Genomic DNA, 18546 nt, shown 5'->3' on the forward strand with positions numbered 1-18546 from the left:
CATCACTAATTTCAAAGTTTTCTTTTGTTGAAATTTGAGAATTGAGTAGAGAAATTGAACCCATGAAATTAAAAATTACTGATTTTTAGGAAAACAGTGGGATATTGATAATTTTAGAACATCCTTTTAATGGTCTTGAGTTTTACGTAAAAAGTAAATAACTTTTTTATGCCAATTTGGGAAATGTTACAGATAGCCAGAATGGCAGAAAATGGTGATAATGAAAAAATGGCTGCTCTGGAGGCCAAAATCTGTCATCAAATCGAGGTATGATTCCTGTGGTATTACACTGCAAAACCAGGCTCTTTGAGAGGAAATTTAGGGCCTCAAAACAAATACAGATAGACCATTTCATTTCAGTATATTGACCTATTGAACTTTTGGTTTGTCTTTGATTCTTGGAGTTAGATAAACATACAGTAGTATACAGTTTTATATTGGTGGAGCCTAATTCTGAAACTCAAGAACAAAGACATTTCAAAAGGTAACACTATGGTGTTAGTTAACTTTTTTCTCCTAGTCTGTAAAGCGAGGATAATAGTGTACCCTCCTCATAAGGTGGTTGTGAGGATTACATTAGTTCACAAAATGTAAAACATTTGGAATAGTGCCTAGCACATAGTAAAATAATTTTTAAAATCCTTTGTAAAATACCTTCCCTGTTAAATAGCACATTATTCTTGCAGGTCCTAGTAGTTTTTCCTGCCAAATTAGGTGTTCTCAGCCATTTTAACTTTTTAAAGGTGTTTTTTTGTTCTTTGGGTTTTTCTTTTTTTGGTGGTGTTTTTTTTTTGTTTGTTTGTTTGTTTTTGATGTGACCATTTTTAAAGTCTATATTGAATTTGTTACAATATTCTGTTTTATGTTTTGGTTTTTTGGCTGTGAGGCATGTGGGATCTTAGCTGGAACCTGCAGCCCCTACATTGAAAGATGAAGTCTTAACCACTGGACTACCAGGGAAGTCCCAGCCATTGTAACTTTTAAGAGTATCTGTTTTCTCTTAACATTTTTTTTGAATTTAGGTATTGTATTTAAGTTGATGCTTTACAGTATCAGTAATGGCTACATGGGAAATTATCTCTTAATTTATGTTTATATTCTTAATGAGGAACTTCAGATCATATTGTTTGGTGTTTTTTGCAACTCTCAGAACTTTTTTAAAGTTGCACTTCTCTGTTATTTTAAATTTCCTGTGTTACAGCTTTTTTAAAATTAATTTCTTTATAATTGTGAAGAAAACTGTATATAGAGAAAGTTAATAATGTCCCACAACCTGCCACCTCTCAAATCTCACCCTCTTGAGGTAATCAAGGTTAAAAGCCTGATAAATACCTTTACACAAATTGGTCAGTGCTCACAGTAACATAATTTTTTCCCTGTTCCCCCCACCAAACATAGGACGCATTATGGGGGAGTAGTTTTGTATCATCAGTAATTTACATCATCCCCTATTTGATATGTAGGACATATCCAGTTTTTTAGCTGTAGTAGTTCCATGATGAATATCTTTTTTTTTTTTTTTTGCGGTGCGCAGGCCTCTCACTGTTGTGGCCTCTCCCGTTGCGGAGCACAGGCTCCAGACGCGCAGGCTCAGCGGCCATGGCTCACGGGCCTAGCCGCTCCGCGGCATGTGGGATCCTCCCGGACTGGGGCACGAACCCGTGTCCCCTGCATCGGCAGGCGGACTCTCAACCACTGCGCCACCAGGGAAGCCCTATGATGAATATCTTTATATATAAATGTTACTAAACATGTTTATTGATTTCTCTAAGATAAAATTCCTAGAGGGAGATGTACTGCCTCAAGGGTTATACACGTTTTTTTAGAACTTTTGATTTTTTTTTTGAGGTACGCGGGCCTCTCACTGTTGCGGCCTCTCCTGTTGCGGAGCACAGGCTCCGGACACGCAGGCTCAGCCTCAGCGGCCATGGCTCATGGGCCTAGCCGCTCCGCGGCATGTGGGATCTTCCCGGACCGGGGCACGAATCCGTGTCCCCTGCATCGGCAGGCAGACTGTCAACCACTACACCACCAGGGAAGCCCCCCAGAACTTTTGATTTTTGATACATACTGCCAGTTAACATCTCTACATGCATGACCATTTCTCTGTGTTCAGGCCAATACTGGGTATTCTTGTCTTTAGAGTTTTGGCTAAATGCTTTTCATTGCTTTAAATTGCATTTATTTGGTTAATAGTGAGCTTGAACTTTTTAATGTTTATAGTACATTTTTATTTTTAATAATTAAAAAAAAATGTCCTTTATTGGGACTTCCCTGGCAGACAAGTGGTTAAGACTCCATGCTTCCAATGCAGGGGGCACGGGTTTCATCCCTGGTTGGGGAACTAAGATCCCGCATGCAGTGTGGTGAGGCCAAAACAAAAGTGTCCTTTACTCATTTTTTCTATTAGGGTTTTCAGAGGTTTTTTTTCTTCTTCGTTGATTTATAAGAAGTATTAATAAGCTTTTGTTTGTCTTTTACTTTTTATGCTACTTTTGGCATTCCAAGTAGTCACCTGGGTCTTTTCATGTATACTTTTTTATTTTTATACTAAGGAAGAGTGCCTCTGTGCTTAAATTAGGTAAACACTCACCTAATTTTTTTTAACATATTTATTGGAGTATAATTGCTTTACAGTGGTGTGTTAGTTTCTGCTTTATAACAAAGTGAATCAGCTATACATACACATATATCCCCATATCCCCTCCCTCTTGCGTCTCCCTCCCACCCTCCCTATCCCACCCCTCTAGGTGGTCACAAAGCACCGAGCTGATCTCCCTGTGCTAGGTGGCTGCTTCTCACTAGCTATTTTACATTTGGTAGTGTATATATGTCCATGCCACTCTCACTTCGTCCCAGCTTACCTAATTTTTTAACTTTTAAATTTTTCTAATTTTTTAAAAATTAGAGTGATTAATCAGATTATTCTAGTTTCTTAAATTTAACAATCTATTCTTTCCACACTGACTTGAAATAAGAGGCTTTTCATATACCAAATCCTTAAATATGTTTTTGTTTTAAGGCTTTCTAATCTATTGTCACATCTGCTAATTATATTGTTTAAATAATTATTTTTAGTTTTATCTTTCTGTTAATATGTATTATAAATATTACAGTGTATTTAAGAGAAAATGTTTATTGCAAGTTTTTTTTTTTTTAATATTTATTTATTTTCGCTGTGCCGGGTCTTAGTTGTGGCATGGGGACTTCTCAGTTGTGGCATGCCTGTGGGATCTAGTTCCCCGACCAGGGATCGAACCTGGGCCCCTGCATGGGGAGCATGGAGTCTTCCCCACTGACCACCAGGGAAGTCCCACCAGTTAAGTGTTGACATGTGTTTTTAAAGACTAGAACTTGGTGATGTAATGGTAATTTTTAAAACTCAGTATTACACAGTGCTCTGCAATGTACTGTAATTATCTTGCAGTATTATTTTGGTGACTTCAATTTGCCACGTGACAAATTTTTAAAGGAACAGATCAAACTGGATGAAGGCTGGGTACCTTTGGAGATAATGATAAAATTTAATAGGTAAAAACCTTTTTTAAATTATAAGATTTTCTGCTAACAGCAAGTGCTACTATTAAGTTTTACAATGCTTTTATATATTTTCTTTTGCAGGTTAAACCGTCTAACAACAGACTTTAATGTAATAGTAGAAGCATTGAGCAAATCAAAGGCGGAACTTATGGAAATAAGTGAAGATAAAACTAAAATTAGAAGATCTCCAAGCAAACCCCTCCCTGAAGTGACTGATGAGTATAAAAATGATGTAAAAAACAGATCTGTTTATATTGTAAGTGGGCCTTTAATGCATTTAATTATATCTTAAATTTATTTAGAAAGCACATAGGGTGGGTAAGAATAAGGGCTCAGGAATCATAGCTTCACCACTTACTGTATATCCTTGGGCAATATTCTTAGCTTCTGTAAGCCTTATCTTCATAAATGGGGATAATATTTTTTACCTTATAGAACTGTTGTGAGAATTAAATGAAAAAACCCATATAACATTGGACAAAATCTTTGACATACATATTTTAAGTACCCAGTGCACATCAACTGTTCTTATCAACAGCTAAACTTGTTAGCTGTTTTCTTTAGCACATTAATTTTTAAACAGATTTTTTTATTCTGCAAAAATTCAGACATACAGAAGTAGATTGAATATATAATGTACCATTATCCAACTTCAACAGTCACTAACATGATTAATCTTGTTTTATCTTTGGCCTATCTGGATTATTTTGAAGTGAATCCCAGATAAACGAGTCACTTCTATTGCACTGGTCAACAGTGGCTCTTAACCAGAGCTATTAAACATTTAAGAGACAGAGAAAGAGAGACATATATCCTCACTTCATTTCAAGACACAGTAAATCAGAATTTCTGACAAATCGTTTACTTGAGTTGTCATTTGTACATTCCTTCCTACTCTTCACAGAAAGGCTTCCCAGTTGATGCAACCCTTGATGACATAAAAGAATGGTTGGAAGATAAAGGTCAGGTACTAAATATTCAAATGAGAAGAACATTGCACAAAGCATTTAAGGTATGGTTGTATGATGTAACAGACTTTTTCTAGTAGAAAAATACTTGGGATGTAACTTTAAAAAAAAACCCAACTTTTCTTCCACTTTTAATAGGGATCTATATTTGCTGTATTTGATACCATTGAATCTGCTAAGAAGTTTGTCGAGACCCCTGGCCAGAAGTACAAAGACACAGACCTGCTAATACTTTTCAAGTAAGTCAACTTGCTGATTTTTTTTTTTTTTTTTTTTTTTGGCCACTTAGTTGTCTGGAATTGACACACTGGGGTAAGGAGTATAGAATAACATTCCCTACAGTAAGACCAGTATTTTTAGTATCCTTAGGCATCCTTTGAGAAATGCTTGAAGTTTGCTCACTGGAACTACTAGTCCTTTGAGACTGTAAGGAAGTGTTAGGACCTTTTCAAGCAACTAATAAGGGAGGTTAAGTTTTAGTACTTACTTTGCATGTGAAACTTATAGTTAAGCTTGATGCTAAAACCTGAGCTTTTGGTGTGGTTAGAGAATAAATCACTGTACAATTTTTTAATCTATTCTTCTTGTAATCTGTATATGCCTGTATTTTTATACAGTACAAAGGATTATTTAATAGAGATTTGAATCACATTCTTGGTGTGTGTGTGTGCGCACCTGTGTGTGTGTCTAAAAATTAGGACAAACCAGGACATTTTCATGATATGGTTGTAGGGCCTTAATCCCCTTTTGCATTGCAGTCTTCTAAATGCTATGTACTAAACCTGATGGACTTAGAGATGCACAGTGATAAATCATGCTGTCAGTGTTAAACTCTCAGACTTTTTAACTTGTGATTTTCATAATTGCTCTTATTCTTGGGTCTCAGGGATTTCAGAATTTTTGCTTTTGTGAAATTAACACTAAAAAACTATGAAGCAAAGTAGTTGCATAACTTTTGGTATACTTTCTTTTTTCTATACGTGAAAAATGAAAATCAGCATGAGATTCTTAGCGAATATAGGGTTTCTTTTTTGTGGTGATGAAAATGTTCTGAAATTCATTAGTAGTGATGATTGTTGTACAATTCTTAATATACTAAAAGTCATTGAATTATATGCTTTGAAAGAATGAATTTTATGGCATGTGAATTCTTTCTTAGTAAAGCTGTTATTTTAAAAAATAAGAGTAACTTCCTTAATGTATTTTGAACTTATAGGTAATTTTGTTGATAGAGAATGTAACATTCATTCCTGTGTGATGTCTTAAATCATTCAATATAATTTGCAGTCCTCTTTGTTCTCATGAACTTAGCCTTTATATTTTGTGTCCTTCAGGGAAGATTACTTTGCAAAAAAAAATGAAGAAAGAAAGCAAAATAAAATTGAAGCTAAATTACGAGCTAAACAGTAAGTATGTTGAGCTAATCATAACATTTTAGTTCCTTAAAGCTTTGACAGGTAAAGTTATGGTCCTGGGAACTGAGGCTGATGATGAGCTCTGAAATGAGTACAGTAGGCCTTTCTTTTGCTAATGAAACATTGAGGTCTTAAGCTGCCTTGATACTCTTGGGGCCACATTGTGTTGCACTCTAGCATCAGACAGTCAGAAAGCCTAAGGACTGGCTTTGGTTATTAAGTAGTTTAGTCATCATGCTTAAGGTTAACTTTATCAGGGTTTAATTTTTCTCATACATGAAGTAAATGGAAACGTTCTAATGATATTTTTACTTATAGAGACCAAGAAGAAAAACCAAAGTTAGCAGAAAATGCTGAAATGGTACGTATATATTACTAAGAAATCTGTAATTCAAATTTAGGATAATAAACCTGGGGACTTTTTAAAGAACATATGTAAGTAAGTCTACAGTTGTCAGCACTGAAGTACTAGCCAAATATTGCCTAAAATTATTACTTATCCAGCGCAGTAAGATTTATATAATAACTATTATTTGCTGGAGAAGTTAAATAAGTTAAAATCAGAAGCCATTGTAGAACAAACGATGATAAAGGAAAATGCACCAACTACTTATTTAAACTTATACTACTTCAAAATAGCATTTTAGTTTCTAGTTTATTCCATATATATATATATATATATATATATATATAGAGAGAGAGAGAGAGAGAGAGAGAGAGAGAGAGAGAGAGAGAGATAGGTAGGTAGGTAGGTAGGTATATGCCATTTCTGGTTTGTGGTTGCTTTTAAGAAACTTTTATCACCTTATATATTTTTATAGAAATCTCTAGAAGAAAAGATTGGCTGCTTGCTGAAATTCTCGGGGGACTTAGATGATCAGACCTGTAGAGAAGATTTGCATATCCTTTTCTCAAATCATGGTGAAATAAAATGGATAGACTTTGTCAGAGGAGCCAAAGAGGTTTGGAAATATTCATATGCTTTTTACCACGCAGTTTAAAAATTCATAGAAACTTATCTTTTAGAAGATGACATTAGTAGAAGAAAGCAGTTTTTTGTTAGTATGTTTATGAAAAGTTTCTACTTGGTCATTTACTTTGTTTTATTATTGCTGTAACTGGATGTGATGTCTGATATTTTCTGAATTGTGCTATAAATAACTGGTGGAATTAGTGACTTCAAGTTTTTTAATAACTTCCTGATGTTCAGTAAAATTCCCTGGCCTTTGTTTTCTGTCTTTGGTGTAGGGAATAATTCTGTTTAAAGAAAAAGCTAAGGAAGCACTGGATAAAGCAAAAGACGCAAATAATGGTAACCTACAATTAATGAACAAAGAGGTCACCTGGGAAGTACTAGAAGGAGATGTGGAAAAAGAAGCATTGAAAAAAATAATAGAAGATCAACAAGAATCCCTAAACAAATGGAAGTCAAAAGGTCATTAATTCTGATTTTCTTTGACATTTAACTCATTTGCTTGGGTAAAAATTTTAATTGGTGGTAAAAGACATTGACAAGAGGTTTAAAACATTACGGATTTCTCAATTTTGTCTCTCCAGGTCGCAGATTTAAAGGAAAAGGAAAGGGAAATAAAGCTGCCCAGATTGGGTCTGCTAAAGGAAAAGTACAGTTTCAGGGCAAGAAAACTAAATTTGATAGTGATGATGAACATGATGAAAATGGTGAGTTTTTTCTAGTAATTTTAAGTCCTTTGGTACTTTGATGAGAAATTATTTGTGGGAGAGAACAGCAATGTGGTTTTACAACTTCTGTGTAAGTGATGTTCTCAGATTGTGATTGACCCTGGTTATGCTATTTTACATGTGGAAAACAAAGATGTTGGGAAGCTAAGTTTAGAGAGCCAGGTCCGTACTAAAGGAAAAGCCTTTTCTCATTGGTGTAGGAAAGTTGTTGCTAATCTGTTTAAACAATTATTTTTTATAGTTATGCTCAGTATTAAAATAGAGTAATGCTTACAGTGAACTTAACGAAAATTAATTGTCATTGTATAGGTAAAAAGAGTAAGAGAAGTAAAGCAGTAAAAAGAGCAAGAGAAGAAACAGACCAAGAAGAATCTGCATCAAAACAACAGAAAACAGAAAATGGTGCCGGAGACCAGTAATTTAGTAAACATTTTTTATTCATTTTAATTAGATTTTAAGCTGCTTTTGTCTTTGGAGGCTTTTAAAAAGAAAACCGAATTAGGTCCACTTCAATGTCCACCTGTAAGAAAGGAAAATTTTTTTGTTGTTTAACTTGTCTTTTTTTGTTGTTATTGTTACCAAAATGAGTATTTTTTTATGTATAATTCTGTTTGTGTTCTTTCAGATTATTCAAATATCAAAAGAAACATTCTAACACTAAATTGCCTTTGTAATATGAGAATGTATTAGTACAAAGTAATAAAATGTATACTGCATAAAAATAAAATTAGTTTATTTTTTATTTTTGTGCCCAAAGTATTTGAGAATTTATCTTAAACCAGCATATTGGCTGTAGTGGTTATAGGCCCATCCCAGAGTTAAGTATTTATCTTCTAGGCTGGCTTTCTGTATTCACTCAAACAACTTGATAACATTAGAAATAATTACTTACTGTGAAGTTTTTCAGTACTGAATGTAGATAAACCAGAATCAAGAGACTTACTGATTTTCTTTTATGAAACTTGTATGATGCCGGCAGGTCATATCGTAGCTCTACAAAACAAAAGCCACCTAAGGGTAAAAATTATACTTCCAAACATTTACCGCCCTTGACTTAAAAAAAAAAAAAAAATTAAGGAAGTACTAAATGCTGATAAGCCAAACATTTCAGAGCTGTCACTTAATTTATCCAGGACTGATTTGATATATCCCCACAATAAGCCATGGCAAACTGAGCCTGGCATTTGTTTTGGTCATTTATATCAAACTTTGAGATTATGGGGAAGAGTATAGAAGGTTAACAAGTGGACAAAAAAAGTATATCCTATGAAAATATGATAGTATCTTCCTATTTTTAATTTCCTAAATAATCTATAGCTACCAATTGCATAACAACCATGCTTATTTTTTAAATTTCCGGTTTGGATTTTAGTAATGGTGATAAGTAACTAATTATTTTCCTACTGAGCTCTCAAATGAAAAACCACTTTTCATATTCTTTTCTTCTAAAGGATAATGTAGGTTCTCAAAACTTAGTACTGATCAACTTTAGAGGGATGGCAGTAAGTCTACCTACCTATGCTTCATATTTTGCAACGAATTCTAACTCTCTAAATCACAGCTTTCAACTTTTAATGTGCAATCAAATCACCTTCAAATCAAATCAAATCCTGTTCAAATGCAGATTATAATTCAGTAGGTCTGGGTGCAGCCTGAAATTCTTCAAGTCTGACAAGCTCCCAAGGGATGTCAATGCTGATGGTCCACATTTGAGGACCACACTTGGGGTAGCAAGGCTCTGGCTTGGTATGCTACTACTGGAACTGTTCTAAGGTCTGCATGTTGCATATTATAATACCGTAAACTAGGTAAGGAATGACAATACTGAATATACTAGGAAGACAGACTTTTACACATTACATTACTAATTATTATGAAGGCAATAGATCTAGTTATGTGGTTAACACTATTAGTACCAATCCAGTCAGTTTATTATTGTGTAAAAAAATTTCCCCCTTATTGTACTCTTACTTCAGGCTTTTCAGAATTACTTGGATTATAGTTAGCTTCTAGTTACATGCTTTTCCCATTTGGATGTTTGTGAATATTCAGTTTACTAATAAAAATGTATCAAACATGATTTACATGGTGTGGATGATGATATTCTATCCCCCACTAAAAAAATTTAAAGCTTCATGTTATTTGACTCCAGGGACAATTAGAAAGTTGAAATAGAAGGGTAATCCAGGCATAATCTGGTGGTATTTTCCAGGAATGAATTTCAAACTAAGGCCTGACAAACTCTAAGCCCAAGCTTTTAAGTCACTGTGATGATTATAAGGTTCTGTCTGAGCCTGGAAGGAACAAATACTTGGGTGCCATTAAAAGTTTTCAGTAAAATGCATAAATTGGGACAGTCTTGGGCAAACACTGATACCCTGCCTTTATTCCGTTTTCAACCCACTACCAACCACACACATTTTGTCACACTAAAATACATGTTCTACAATATCTTTTCTCAGCACATGTAAAAATTCTGGTTAGGCTAATGCCTGTTGGCCTTCGTAGGTAATTAGGGTTGAGATTTGTTTAGGAGAAACAATTATCTTACCTGCAATAATATCTATCTTGATTTTCCATTCTGCAGCTTTCTTTTGAATATGCTGAACATAAAATAATATGTTAATGTGAGCTGATCTTTAAACAGTTTTTTAAAAATTGCTTTTTACTAATACTTGATTGTAAGTTTTCAAGCTTTTAAAATTTCATTAGAATTTAGACCCTTAAAATTTTTTCAACTGGATGAATATTTTGAAAATACGAAACCAAGCCATTTAATAATCTGAGCCAAATTACATAATTAAATTCAAGTAATAAAGCTATTATTTCAGAAGTGCATCAAAGTAAATGTACTCATGGTTTCTGCAGCATTATTTCATCAATATATACAGGTATCCTAGAAACCATTCAGCAGAGATCTATGTCCATGAGCAATTCAGTGGCAGTATGGTACAGAGGTTAAGGACATGGTTTTTGGAACCAGACAGCCTGCATTTGAACTGAAGTTCTATTAGCTATGTAACCCTGAGCAAATTACGCATTTTTTGTGTGCCTCAGTTCCCTCATCCGTTAAATGAGGATGATAATGATATCTCATCAGATTGTTGCAGAATGTGAAAAGTGCTTTGAACTGTGGTGGCATACAGAGCAAGTACTAAATGTTAGCTATTTATAGGTCTAAGAATTTTGAACCACTTCCTAAAATTTTTGATTACTAATTTGTTATAAAAATTGCTTTATGAATTAAAATATATACACAACACTCCAACATTAATAAAAATGGAAAAAAAGTTGCCCATAATCCCCTAAGTAAATTTTATGCATAATTTTCTAGAACTACTGTAGTAGAGATAGCAATATTTGGTATAAGCATTTTGTTCATGTTGGTAGTGTTCACAGTACTCAAACTGATTGATAAAATACTCAATTATCCCTATGTTTCAGGTTCAAATATTTCCATTATAAACAATACTGACAATATGTTTGTGCTTGTAGTCTGTTCTTGAATTTAATAATCCCAGTTCTGGGCATATTTTTTCCCCTACTTTGAGATCTAAAATTTCTGTATAAGGATATAGACTTTAATACAAATAATATTATAATTTAATGGAATCCTAGCATCCTTGGTAAATTCTTGAGAAATAAAGTATGATGACATTTCTTTGCTATCTGAGCCCTAAGGTTAGTGAAAGAGGTTTTAGATGTTAGATTATACAATGGAATGTGGTTGGTTCTGGCAGAGATGTCAAAGAATAAATGGGGTAAGCTTGGGATAAACACTGAAAGAACAGTGCCTGGCCTACCTACTTTGCTTTAACTATAAGCCAAGAACTAAATTCTCACAATGCCTAATGAAAGAAGATATGGCAACAGCCGTAAGAGTCATCCAGATTATTAACATATCTGCCAAGATACGCTTATATTTTACCTAAGTATTTCTATCAAAAAATTCTATCAGGGGCTTCCCTGGTGGTGCAGTGGTTGAGAGTCCGCCTGCAGATGCAGGGGACACGGGTTCGTGCCCCGGTCCGGGAAGATCCCACATGCCGCGGAGCGGCTGGGCCCGTGAGCCATGGCCGCTGAGCCTGCGCGTCCGGAGCCTGTGCTCCGCAACGGGAGAGGCCACAACAGTGAGAGGCCCGCGTACTGCAAAAAAAAAAAAAAAAAAAAAAAAATGCACCTCTATTATGAATCGAGGGCCAAGCACTTTTAAAAGACAACAGTCTACAGTTAACGGGTCTGAGGTAAGCTTCAATAACAATGTTACTAGTTATATAGAATACTTAAAACAAGCAAAATTATCACAAAGCTTAGAGCAGATATATCTACAGCATAAACTAAGGACTGTCTTAGTATTAGAAGTTCATTCATTATCAAACCTCCTTCACAGTATGCACAATACACACCAGATTAATTTCTCAAATTATTTAGTTGCTGTGCTAATGGAAATACTTCTACACTGCCAAAATAAAAATGGATTTAAGTAAATATTTGCTTAAAATTCTATTAAGCGGATCAAGACAGTGCTGATACTGCTGCCTCCTGGTGGTGGAACATGACAATACCAAACGGTGAAGATGGGAGTTCCTTGACTACAGGCATTCATTCAATTAATTAGACTTTGCTGCTTAACTGCACTTTTTATTGGCATATTTTACTTGGTTTGCATGAACTGTATATCAGTAATATAAAATTTATGTTATGCCAAACTGCAGAAGAGTTCATAGCAGGCCTCACTGCTTATCCTTAGAAAGGTCTACATGTTAAGTTTAGCCTTTGGCTAGAGTATGGGAACTTAGATTTTGGGAGAGTTTCCACTCCCCATCCCTTAATAATAGTGGCTCACTGTGCGTAAAATGTTTATGCTGAGTACCTGTTTTGTTACTGGGAGTCTGGAATTTGGGTATGTGCCAGGCAGGGGGTGCCTATGTGATGAGTACCCAATAAAAACCCTTGGCACCAAGATTCCAATGACCTTCCCTGGGTGACAACATTTCACATGCCTTGTCACAAAACTTCTTTGCTGGAAGAATTAAGTGCATCCTGTACGACTTCACTGGGAGAGAACTCTGGAAGCTTGCACCTGGTTTCTCCTGGACTGTGACCAATGCACCTTTCCCTTTGCTAATTTTGCTCTGTATCCTTTAGCTGTAATAAATCCCAGTCAAGAGTATGATGAATATGCTCAGTCCTATGAGACTTCCTTGTGAATCATCAAACCTGAAGATGATCTTGGGGACCTCCTCAACACAGGCTTTTTAGATACCAATAATTCCTGGTGTTTGTTTTCACTTACTGAATGGGGATTTATTTACCAGTAAAGTCGTGTTGTGTTCTGCTGCTTACCTGCAGGTACCACTACTAACTGTTTAACAGTATACAGGCATACCTTGGAGATATTACAGGTTTGGTTCCAGACCACCGCAATAAAGTGAGTATCACCAGAGTGAGTCACCTGAATTTTTTTGTTTCCCAGTGCATATAAACGTTCTGTTTACACTATAAGTGTGCAATACTTTATTGCTAAACAATGCCAAAACAATTACAATAGTAATATCAAAGATCACGGATCACCATAACAAATATAATAAAAAAGTTGGGAATACTGCAAGAATTACCAAAACATGACACAGAGACACAAAGTGAGCAAATGCTATTGGAAAGATGGTGCTGACAGACTTGCTTGATGCAGGGTTGCCACAAACCTTCAATTTGTAAAAAATGCATTATCTACACAGTGCAATAAAGCAAATGGCAATAAAACAAGGTATGCCTGTATATATTTTTAGCTATGTAATTTTATATATTTTTAAAGGTTATTAGATTACCATATATTCATAATTTGTTTCCAACTGAATTCCAGTACACTGCATTTATACAAATAAAATATTTTTCCTACAAAACTACTTAAAAATCTCTTAATACGTGTCTGATTTAAAATAATAACAGCTAACATGACAATTGCCAGACACTATTTAAGTGCTTTATAAATATTAACTCATTTAATCCTCACACCAACCCTGCGAAGTATAAGGTGCTCTAAGTTCCTCATGCTGTAAGAGTATAGGCGAGTACAGGGTAGGTGACGAAAATGAACTCAAGTACCTTGACCAAGATAAGATAGCTGGGAAGCAGCAGAGTTCAGATTTGAATCTAGGTAGGCTGGCTCTATAGTCTGTGTTCTTGATCACCATGTTAAACTGACACTAAAAAAAGGTACCGCCCGACCCCCAATTTTCTGGAATACATCCTACACAGCCTTGTGTTATGTGCTGACAGTGAAGAACAATGGAAGAAGTAGGTTCTGAACTCAGATCAGCTTAGCCTCCCAGGTTCAGTGTTCTGAAAAACCAGGCCGCCCTTGCCTCCCTTATGCACACCAGGCCACACCAGGACACTGGGACGGACCAACCAGGGCTTACGCAGGCAAACCAGGACATACTGGAACCACCGTTACACCTACTCCTCTATTCCTGAATTATATAATCACTCTCCTGTTAACAGCTCCTGCCTGAACAAACCTTTGACAAAATAAAGCTAATCACAAATGCTAGCTAGTTAAAGGGAAAATTTATTTTCTAAGTGCCAGATGTTTTAAAAGTTCAGGAGAATTAGATACCCTGGTATTTAGTATTCACAGTAAATCCTTAAAATACTGTCATGAATTTTAAAATAAATGACACAGAATATTATGATGATTTGAACTTACTTCTCTAGTTGAGGATTTGTGTAAAGAATATACTGCTGTTCTTGCCATTTCCAAAGCAGTCTTCAGAAAGGCCATATCTGTCCCTGTTAAGAGTAGAAAAAGCCCCTATTTACATTATATATCTGTTATCAAAATAGAAGATTAAAGGAATACTAAGTATTTAGAAACATTTTTTTCCAAACGCCAAAATAGCCATTTCAAATTCTTTCTGTAACAAGACAGGGTACAAATAACCAAGATATCTAAATATCTTTTAAGGTTGATGGAATAAAACCAGAATTATACTGTCCCGTTTAAATGAGGCTAAAGTAAAAATTTTAATATTATATTCCAAATTAACAACTTTCAAAGAGGGCAGAAGCGAACAAAGTAGTAATCAGAATGGTGGGGGCAGGGGGAGGGAGGACTTTTTAAACTATGCGTGTCTATTCCTCTTCTTACTGACTTCTTACCCTCCTTGCCCCCAAAATACATAAAATAAATAGCCACAGTGAGTCACTGTTACTGATGGACACATGTTGAAACCTTCAAATGTTGAGCCATTAAAAAGAGGTTCTAAAAATATAAAAGCCTTTATAGGATTTATACTCATTCATAAGGGTTAGGTAAATCATTCTAGAAAGCAGATGAAGAATAAGTAATAAGTGGATAAATTTGTTCACTTAGCACAAACTTATGAAAACAAAGATTGAAAAATTCAATTCCCTAGCCATGCATTAAACAAACTGAAATTCAAACTGTAATAACTATACAGGTAAGAGATTGGTTTATTTAATGAACAGTGATAAAATCACTTAACCCAAACAATCAATGAGAAAATGGTTTTTAAAACTTGCTTTTCTACAAAGACACCAGTACATATGATTCTTATTACTAACCTTTATTATTTTTGGTCCCAAAGGGAGGATTCATAATTACTGTATCAAATGACTTGGGTATTCTGTTAGATAGTGAGCACACATCACACTGAACCATGTCAACATTTGTTAACTCAAACTCTTCTACATTCCTATTAAATATTTCCAATGCATCTTCATCTATGTCAAATCCAACACACAACCTATAAATATAAAACACAAAGTGACTACTACTTAAAGCTCCCCAGTCAACACAACAACAAAACCAAAACCATGTACCTTTTTAACCCAACTGACCAAGTGACAGTGAGTGTTGTCTTTTAACAGCATGATTTCACAAACTGTCAGGGGTTGGAAACGCAGGTTCATATAAAAGAGGGGCATATGACTTCTGCTGTTACTGTTTTTTATTGTTTTTTTTTTTAGTTTGTTTTGATGTTCTGCCCATTCTAAATGTACTCAGTATTAGATTCTTGCTCCTCTCATCTCACACTATAGAGCCCCATAAATATAAATCAGTTGATTTTATTTACTCTTCTTATTAAAACCATCCCATACCCAAATAGTATGTACTGGATCACATACCCTGCTCCCAGCATTGCAGTTCCAATGCTAAGCACTCCACAGCCACATCCTAGATCTGCAACCACTTTATTTTCAATGTCATCATATGTGTTATGAATTGTATAGAGCATACATGCTGAATGATAAAAAAAAATATATTAAGGAATAAGTAGGCAAGTTGATGAACGAAATCCAACTTGTGCAAATGACTCTTTGTAAAACAGTTTCTTATCTTGCATTATTTAGACCTCCCCTAAATCGTGTTCCAGATTATTAAAAAAATAGTAAGGTATAATAACTTGGTATGTAGTAAGGATAATAACACATACCAGTGGTTCCCCCAAACTAGTTTCTGCTGACAACGCCAAGAATGACAAAACTTTGAGGTAAAATGAGAAAAATAAGGTCAAAATGTTTTATTTTTCCTCAACCTGTTCAAAACATTGCCATACACATATACATATATCAGTTTTTCTTTGATGTTGAAATATCACTTTTATGAAAGGATGGTAAGAGTAAATAGGTTTAAAAAATATCTTTCCTTGTCAAAATATAGACCTGGGAACCCTATATCAGTTTCCAAAATTGTGAAATTTTACTGATCTTTGAAATCTGTAAGTCTGGGAACCACTAATACTGAACAAGCATTAACATTAAAACAGAACTTTTTTTGCAGCAAGTTTGTCACCATAACACAGGTACTGTAAGTTCAAGCTAGAATGGGAAAGGAAAAGACCTACATCCACAATATAGCCTTTAGACGCATATATTCACACACATATATTCATGATCTACAGACACATGTATCTACTAATGAGACCTGATAAAAGAACTATTGAGAAGCAGAACAGAAGCTGCTGAGATGAGAAAGGGATCTTTCAAATACACGAAGGTTGGGGCTATACTGAAGGTTAAGCATGAGTAACTTCACTGATATCTCCCTGTGGATATCTGAACCCACCAAGGGCTGCTGGCCATCACTGATGCCCCAGGATCCAGAGGTTTTATCAAAAACACAATTACAGGGACATGTCAGGCTGACTGTGCTGTTCTGATTATTGCTGCAGGTTTAGTGACTTTGAAGCTAGTATCTCAAAGAATTAGCACAACCATGTGTATATTACACACTGGCTTTGAAACAACTGATTGTTATTTGGAAGAAAAAAAAAAAAAAGGATTCCACTAAGAAACCCTGCAGCCAGAAGACATTAAAGAAATCATTATCTAAATTGAGATAACTGGTCTTACCTCAGACACAATTTTGTGCAATTTTTGGTTGGAACTATGACAATATGTTGGGAGTTAAGTGGAGGTATACTTTTTCCTTGACTTTCTTTGGCAGCTTAGAAACAGAACTATGTTGAAGTTAGGGGGACTCCTCCTTGCAGATGTTCCCAACAAATTAATTTTCCTAAGACTCCCTCAATGACTTTGGTAATATGTTTATTAAATATAAATGGTTTTTCCTGTGTTCTTTTACTTCCAGTATCAATCTCTCACATCAAGCAACACTGCTGATTCTCCGATCATTTGTTAAAATTGAAATGCATCCTCATCTTTAATATAGCACCTATTATGGATTTGTTAAAACTCAGTCCTTCCACTACCAACTCTAGTATTCATTTCTAGGGCAGAGTATAGCACGTAGGAATCTTCGTACTGGCAATTCGTTACACCGGGAAATGGATCCTTATTTAGCAAGTATTTACTGAGCTCCTGAGTGGTACCAGGAACTCTTGTAGGCTCTGGGAATTGTGTGAACAAGACCAGCACATTTTTGCCCTCAAGGAGTTAATAGTGTAATAAGATTAACAAACACATTAAAAAGTGTCTGACAGTGTTGAGGGGTATGCAGAAAAACAAACAGTAAAACGATAGAGTGTCTCGTGCGTGGGATGTTTTCAGGGGCAATGTCAAGGAAGTCCTCTCTAACGCAACATGAAATCTTAGAGCAGAATTCCTCTAGACTTTCTCTGTATCCAAATAACTGTTCTATTTTCACAATGGAGTGGGTAGACAGGACTAACCTGCGAGACAAGGGCATGGTAAGCTGTCGCCCTACCTGCAATGTGCGGCCTGGTTGGATACTGTTCTAGAAGGAGCTTGGGCTTTTCGAATCCATCCACTTGTTGCAGGCGACTCTCTAGTTCCTTAAGCCTTAATTTCTTCATGTTTTAAAAAGTGTGCGTTCGCAGGGTTTAACGGCGCTGGATCTGCAGAGAAACCTACTTCACCGGGATCTCCCCGCCAACTCCGATCCCCCGCCCCTTTTTCAGGGCCGCGGGCTGAGGGCCAGGCTGGGAACGCAGGGCGCGAAAGGTACACCCGGCTCAGGCGGTTCTCGCTCTCCTCCCCGCGCCAGCGGTGGGCAGAGTCCTCGGCCAGCCTTCGGTCCGCCTCCAGGGTACCCCGCACCGATACTGGACTGGAGTCGCCGAGGTCTCCTCATGCCGCGTCTCCACCCTTCCACAGGCTGCTCTCGCCTGGCCCGGGACCGGAAGCGCCGTCACGCACGCGCACACGCGTCCGCCATCCAGCGGCCCCACGCCGAGCTGCAACCGCGGCCCCGCGCACGGGTTCCGATGGCAGCCGAGCGCTTCCTTCGCCTCCACAGCGGCGCGGTCGGCCCCCGCAGGAAAGCCCGCCTTTCTCTTCCCGCAGGGGCCGGCCCCCGCCACCTGTCGCGTGGCCACTACCGTCTAGTCTTTCCTTGAGTACCGTCAGATCCTTGAAGGAAGTGGGGAGAAAGAGGGTGAAGGTGAGGGTGAAAGTCACGGTCGATTTGTTTTAAT

At 36.3% G+C, this 18546-nt stretch overlaps 2 protein-coding genes across 5 annotated transcripts; one reads left to right on the forward strand and one right to left on the reverse strand.

Annotated features, from left to right (window-relative positions):
* Positions 1–192: 192 nt before the first annotated feature.
* On the forward strand, positions 193–8343 carry SSB (small RNA binding exonuclease protection factor La). 2 transcript variants are annotated; one of them, XM_079710538.1, is made up of 11 exons: positions 193–267; positions 3428–3531; positions 3622–3796; positions 4445–4552; positions 4647–4747; positions 5843–5914; positions 6242–6284; positions 6745–6885; positions 7172–7358; positions 7481–7603; positions 7934–8343. In XM_079710538.1, exons 1-11 carry the CDS (start codon positions 202–204, stop codon positions 8041–8043), a joined length of 1230 nt encoding a protein of 409 aa, XP_079566664.1. In that variant the 5' UTR covers positions 193–201; the 3' UTR covers positions 8044–8343. The 2 variants fall into 2 exon arrangements, with proteins under 2 accessions (XP_079566664.1, XP_079566665.1); XM_079710539.1 differs by lacking the exon at positions 3428–3531 and having other exon boundaries at positions 197–267; positions 7934–8341.
* On the reverse strand, positions 8044–18237 carry METTL5 (methyltransferase 5, N6-adenosine). 3 transcript variants are annotated; one of them, XM_079710542.1, is made up of 7 exons: positions 17984–18237; positions 15776–15890; positions 15212–15393; positions 14334–14416; positions 10176–10227; positions 8568–8617; positions 8044–8144 (listed from the first exon to the last, which is right to left on the reverse strand). In XM_079710542.1, the coding sequence occupies exons 2-7, from the start codon at positions 15883–15885 to the stop codon at positions 8106–8108; spliced, it is 516 nt and encodes a 171-aa protein (XP_079566668.1). In that variant the 5' UTR covers positions 15886–15890; positions 17984–18237; the 3' UTR covers positions 8044–8105. The 3 variants fall into 3 exon arrangements, with proteins under 3 accessions (XP_079566668.1, XP_079566667.1, XP_079566666.1); XM_079710541.1 differs by having other exon boundaries at positions 8066–8144; positions 17817–18237; XM_079710540.1 differs by having other exon boundaries at positions 8098–8144; positions 8517–8617; positions 17817–18237.
* Positions 18238–18546: the final 309 nt, after the last annotated feature.

This window comes from Hyperoodon ampullatus (assembly GCF_949752795.1).
Source record: "Hyperoodon ampullatus genome assembly, chromosome: 8".
NCBI lineage: Eukaryota > Metazoa > Chordata > Mammalia > Artiodactyla > Ziphiidae > Hyperoodon > Hyperoodon ampullatus.